Genomic DNA, 6,755 nt, shown 5'->3' with positions numbered 1-6,755 from the left:
CCCAGCAACCTTGCTACTGTGTCAACTTTAAAGGCTTTCTGTGTGGCGAGATTAATAGTGTGTGCAAAGCACATGAGGTGAGGGGTCATCTCTGCTTCCACTCCAGCTAATACCATGTTTGTGGCATTGTCTGTCACCAGGGCTGGATCTTTATCAAGAAGGTTCCAGTCAACACATGCCTGTTTTAGCAGAGCACCAATGTTTTTCCCAGTGTGGGATCCTTTGAATGCCCTGGTTTGTAACACATGCACATTTAACTTCCAGTCTGGAGAGATGTAGTGGACAGTGATGGTCACATAAGACTCAGTGGAGCATGACGTCCAGGCATCGGTTGTAACAGCAACTCGCTCTGCATGTGCCAATTCTTTTTCAACTTGGCTCTTCACTTGGGCATACAACGCTGGCATGCATGTGTTTGTGATATGCTGCCGGGATGGAATCTTATATCTGGGCTCTAACGTATGAATCAAATCCTGAAATCCTTCCCCCTCCACTATATTGTACGGCCATAAGCCCTTAGCTATGAAACGGGTTATTGATGCCGTTATATCCTTAGCTCATGATGAACTGTCGCCGAGTTGCCCGTAAAATTTAGTGATAACGTTACCCGTCGCTCTCTGTGTGGCAGCTGCCTGCTCCTGCTCGTTGTTATGGGGCTTGAGAAGTTCGCCATACTCCTCTCTGTGTTTTCTCGTTGCATGTTGATCAAGGTTTGTTGTGCTACCAGTGTACTTCAGAGGTGCTCTGCATAGCTTACAAATAGCGCGGTTTTTGTCGAGTTTTCCGTCCTTCTTGTAAAACCCGAAAACGTTCCACACTTTAGACTTTTGTCTGGCTGCTGTATGGAAAATCTTTCTCGGTGACCCGCTAACGCTGCTACTATTTATTTACATCCATTCTCGTTGTCTTGGTGAGCTACGGAGCATGCGTGAGAATAGCTTCGCGGGCAATTCCGACTCTTGCGTTGTTTTATAAACGCACTGTCAACCGAGCTAGTCTCGCGATACCAGGTTCATGTCTCTTCAACCGGTTCATCTCAGCATTTGTGGCTGGTTGCTGTCGATTTATACGGCTGCTACCGACACAACCATATCGCTAGCTTGTCAAACCGGATATCTGGTCGTATCGGTTTATCTATAACAACCCTATTGTTTTGTGGACAGAGTGAGATGGAGGAAGATGACTTACTGTGGGAACCCCCAAAGAGCGAAAAGCCCAAAGAAGAATCAGTTTGCTTCGAGACATGTGTTCATATGTCACTATTTTTTGCCGTCTGTTTTTTGTTCAGGTAATATATATAGTAAATATGTTGTCATGAAGACCTTCTGAGTGATTGTTCCTGAACAGCCCAGACAAACTGACCTCCAAATGCCAAGAATTCATTTGCTTCAAAGTCTGCTTACTAAGCAAAGAGATCCACATCAAGACTAATTTTAGCCAAAGTCACAGATCCAGTTAGACTTAGGTCTAACTTTCTGCTTGTCAGCAGTAGACCGATAATGTGTCCTGCAGTTGAACAGATCATGTCTCCTGTGGTTATTTTTGTTATATTCTGATGAAAAGATGCAGTAACATCCTATTTGAGCACAAGTCCAATAGAGCAGGCAAAATGATTTGAATTGATTAGAAAGGATTTATACAACAAAAATTAATCTGTGAAATAAGGTCTGATATTTATTAGTAGAAAATATCAGTTTTTCATAATGTACTAAACTACACATGTGCTTACTCAGTTACAAACATGGAGCAACATGTAAATATTAAAAATGGTCAAAATAAATATGGGTGCTCTAAAACATTTAAATGTCATTTAATGAAGGCACACAGTATCCAAGCTTGATCTTCTTTATGCTCCTTTTCTCCAAACCTCCTCTCCAGAGATGTAGGTGGCTCTGACGTTCAGGTCATCATCGAGCAGAACAAAATCTGTGAACAAACATGTTCAGGAGGTGTTATGCAACTTATGAATGTACAACAATGGAGCCCTACTGAGACTGCTTCTCTCCTATAAACATGTACATTTCAAACAAGTCAAACTAGTTTTCAAAAATCTGGGAACACTTCAGGATGACTGCAGAACACTGATACTGAATGAAATAGAAGTGGGTAAACAGCAACCAAAGTCTAAAAAAATTTTTTGAAAGAGGAAAACGTATTCAAAGCCATTTCAAAGAGAATAAAATCAAAATGGTTTGTTATCTGGATGTCCAAATACTTCTTTAAAAAATCTTCAGTTAATCCAAAATGCTGCTGCCAGAGTCTTAACTGGAGTTAGTAGGAGAGATCATATCTCTCCAGTTTTAGCTTCTCTCCATTGGCTCCCTGTCAAATCCAGAATTTAATACAAAATCTTACTTCTTTCACTATAATGTAACTAAGGTAATGGATGGATCACTCTGGGAACAGCCTATTCGTTCAGCAATTTCTTTCTGTGTCTTACTCTCTTGCATGAGGGTGTCAATGATGGCCTTCTGGACAGCAGTTAGGTCGGCAGTCTTACCCATGATTGCGGTTTTGAGTAATGAACAAGGCTGGGAGTTTTTAAAAGCCTTAGGAATCTTTTGCAGGTGTTTAGAGTTATGTCATTGATTTAGATGGTTAGGTTAATAGCTTGTTTAGGGAACCTTTTCATGATATGCTAATTTTTTGGGACAGGCATTTTGGGTTTTCATGAGCTGTATGCCATAACCATCAGTATTAAAACTGTAGTGAACTAGGCCTCCGACCTCAACCTGTCTCTGAAGACCTTCAGGGGACAGGAACTGTTATTTCACTGATCTGAATCCAGAAATACAAATTATCTTATAAAGAGACTATTTAATTGTATCCTGAATTAATCAATTGAAAGAACACTCTTCCTTTTTACATTATCATTGCTATTTTAGAATATCTTGATAATCACTAAATGTTTAGTTCATCCCATTTCTAAATGTTGAAGTGAACCACTCATTTAAATCAACTGAGAAACACAAAGTTTGTTTTCTCAGTCATCCAGGTATATAACAACAAAAAAGGTTGAATCATGTCATCTGGACTTCGTTTTTTTTGTTAAAAAGAAACGTTTCGCCCCTCATCCAAGAGGCTTTGTCAGTCTGAGGCCTAGCCATCTGGTATTACCCAGAAGCCACCCTGACTCTTGTGTTTCAAGCCTGCCTCAGATACCCCTGAAGTCTGGCCTTTTCACTAATGGTTTCAAAAACACAAAGTTTGTTTTCTCAGTTGTTGTTATATACCTGGATGACTGAGAAAACAAACTTTGTGATTATGGAAAATAATTACCTTTATCACAATATGCTAATTTTTTGAGAAGGACCTGTATTTACCAATCAATCTAACATACGTTTTGGGTCTGTGGGAGGAAACCGGAGTGCCCGGAGAAAATCCACGCATGCACGGAGAGAACATGCAAACTTCACCCAGAAAGGTCCCTGGACCGGGATTTGAACTGGGGACCTGCTTGCTGAGAGATAGCAGCTCTACCAGTTGCGCCACTGTGCTGCCCCAAACTGACCTCATTTCTTTTTTTTTCATTTGCCATTGTGTATCTGTTCCTACGAAACCCAGCCGGTCAAAGCAAATGGCTGCTTGTCCTGAGGCTGGTTCTGCTAAAGGTTTCTTCCTCATGAGGGAGTTTTTCCTTTCACTGTTGCCTTCAGGCTTGCTCAAGATGAGAGTTCTGCGATGGAGTTAAACTCAAAGCAGTTTGCTCCTCAGATAAATAATGTTAAATTATTATTTTTAAATATAAATGTTTCTGTTAACTAATTTTATATATGCATATTTCTGTTCAGTGCCGTGAGATGACTTCTGTTGTGACTTGGAGCTAAATAAATAAACTGAATTGAACTTCGAGCTGGGCAATATTGATATTTTAAAAATATATTATTTTTTTGCGATATAAGTTGAGACTATCTTGATATGAAACAATATAGTTTTACACTTGGAAATCCTCCTGTCATCTTCTTTCTCCTACTTGCCCCCCCTCCTCCCTCCTTGAACACAAACACAAAGCCCTCAGACGCACTCCCCCTCCCCTTCCTGCTTCTCCAGGAGGTTGGCGGGCAGGAGGAGACGTTTAGCAGCAGTAAACATGAGCAGCTGAATGTGTGTGAAGCTACAAGCTTTGAAAGACTCCTTCCTTGAAGCAAACCGTGGTTCAGAGCTCTTTAATCATGTTGTGCCTTTTAGAGGAACAGAGGACCATACCATACCATTTTATTTATAGAACACTTAAAACAGCGACAAGGCCAACCAAAGTGCTGTACAGACAGAACAGGTAACACACAAAGCAAAATACAAAATGAAGTAAATCAGAAATATAGACATAAAATGATGCAGATAATGACGACAAACCAGTGTGGAGAGTACAGATTCAAAACACAGATCCTCTGGTGTTGAATGCTACTGAATAGTATTGAGTTTTTAAACGGGACTTGAAAACCAAGAGGGAGGAGGCCTGTCTGACAAGCAGTGGTAACTCATTCCAGAGTCTTGGTCCTGCTACAGAGAAGGCCCTGTCCCCTCTGCGCTTAAGACGAGTTCCTGGAACTGTGAAGAGCAACTGGTCCGCTGACCTCAGGGAACGTGGTGGGACATACGGTTGTAGCAGATCAGAGAAATAAGGGGGGCAAAACTGTTCAGTGATTTGTAGACATACATGAGTATTTTGAACTGGATTCGAAAGTGAACCGATAACCAGTGCAGTGAGGCCAAAACTGGTGTAATGTGCTCTCTTTTGCCTGTACTGGTTAAAAATTGGGCTGCTGCATTCTGGACAAGTTGTAGTCATGCAATGGAGGTCTGACTAATACCAAACAGGAGTGAATTGCAGTAATCAAGCCTAGATGTAATGAATGCATGTATTACTGTCTCTAGGTTATTTTTGGACAATATGGGCTTCAGTTTAGACAGCCGCCTCAGTTGGAAGAAACATGATTTAACAAGGGTCCATTATCCCCCCCAGATTAGTGACTGTTTTTCTGACAGGGTTAGAGCGGAGAGGTCGATGCAGTGGTTTGTGATCATGTCATTGGGAGGGAACAACATGACTTCAGACTTCTTTTCATTGAAACTTAAGAAGTTTAAAGCCATCCAGTCCCTGATGACAGCCAGGCAGTCTGTTGAAATTTTCTGGGTTGTTAATATAAAAGTTTGATACATTTACTCAATTTACAGTTTATAATGATAATTAAAGCGTTTGCCTGCAGATTTAGCTCTGAGTCTCAGAAAGGATCAGTACTTTGTGGAAATGAAAAAAATTGATACCAGTTTATTTTGTTCATTAAGTTTATCATCACACTTAAATAGGAATGCTCTCCCAATCATGTCTAATACAGGTCTCTAACTGTTCAATCGTCTTGGGCCTTCTTTGTCACACCTTCCTCTTTATGATGCGCCAAATGTTCTCTATAGGTGAAAGATGTGGACTGCAGGCTGGCCATTTCAGTACCCTGATCCTTCTCCTACGTAGCCATGATGTTGTGATTGATGCAGAATGTGGTCTGGCATTATCGTGTTGAAAAATGCAGGGTCTTCCCTGAAAGAGAGGACGTCTAGATGGGAGCATATGTTGTTCTAGAACCTGAACATAGTTCTCTGCATTAATGGTGCCTTTCCAGACATGCAAGCTGCCCATGCCACAAACGCTCATGCAACCCCATACCATCAGTGATGCAGGCTTCTGAACGGAGCGTTGATAACAACTTGGGCTATCCTTGTCCTCTCTGGTCCAGATGACATGGCGTCCCAGTGTTCCATAAAGAACTTCAAATCATGACTCATCTGACCACAGAACAGTCTTCCAGTTTGCCACACTCCATTTTAAAAGAACCCTGGCCCAATGCAAATGTCTGAGCTTGTGGAGCTTGCTTAGAAATGGCTTCCTCTTTGCACTGTAGAGTTTCAGCTGGCAACGTCGGATGGCACGGTGGAATGTGTTCACTGACAATGCTTTCTGGAAGTATTCCTGAGCCCATTCTGTTATTTCCTTGACAGTGGCATTCCTGTTTGAGGTGCAGTGACGTTTAAGGGCCCGGAGATCACGAGCATCCAGTAGAGTTTTACGTCCTTGACCCTTACGCACAGCGATTGTTCCAGATTATCTGAATCTGTTGATGATGTTATGCACGGTTGATGATGATAACTTAAAAGTCTTTGCTATTTTACGCTGGGTAACACCATTCTGGTATTGCTGCACTACCTTTCTGAGCAACAACGGTGGAATTCGTGATCCTCTTACCATCTTGGCTTCTGAGAGACACTGACATTCTGAGAAGCTCTTTTTATACCCAATCATGTTGTCAATTGACCTAATTAGTGTTAACTGGTCTTCCAGGTGTTTGTTATATGGTCGAATTTCTTTTTTCCAGGTACTTATTGCTACTTGTCCCAACTTTTTTGGGATTTGTTGACACTGCGAAATTTTGAATCAAGATATTTTTCCTTTAAAATGTTACATTTACTTAGTATAAACTTTTGACATCTATGTCATATTACGAATAAAATATTGACATTTGCCATTTCCACATCATTGCATTCAGTTTTTATTCACAATTTGTTTAGTGTCGCAATTTTTTTGGAATCCGGATTGTACATACATAAATACATACACATACATACATACACATACATACATACATACATACATATATACACATACACACATATATACACATACATACATATATACACATACATTCATACATGCAAACACATACATACATATATACACGTACATACAAACACATACATACATA

The 6,755-nt window shown here is 40.6% G+C and overlaps 1 protein-coding gene across 1 annotated transcript in view; it reads right to left on the bottom strand.

Moving 5' to 3' along the window:
* Positions 1-1,738: 1,738 nt before the first annotated feature.
* Positions 1,739-6,755, bottom strand: part of amdhd2 (amidohydrolase domain containing 2) — a 70,320-nt gene continuing 65,303 nt past the window's right edge. The window contains exon 14 of the mRNA XM_037693090.1: positions 1,739-1,926. Coding sequence (XP_037549018.1) covers positions 1,847-1,926 — 80 coding nt within the window. The 3' untranslated portion in view covers positions 1,739-1,846. The remainder of the gene's footprint in view (positions 1,927-6,755) is intronic.

The sequence above is a fragment of the Nematolebias whitei genome, chromosome 19, assembly GCF_014905685.2.
Source record: "Nematolebias whitei isolate Nwh7 chromosome 19, NemWhi1, whole genome shotgun sequence".
In the NCBI taxonomy this organism is placed as follows: domain Eukaryota; kingdom Metazoa; phylum Chordata; class Actinopteri; order Cyprinodontiformes; family Rivulidae; genus Nematolebias; species Nematolebias whitei.
This window is presented reverse-complemented; position numbering and strand designations above follow the sequence as displayed.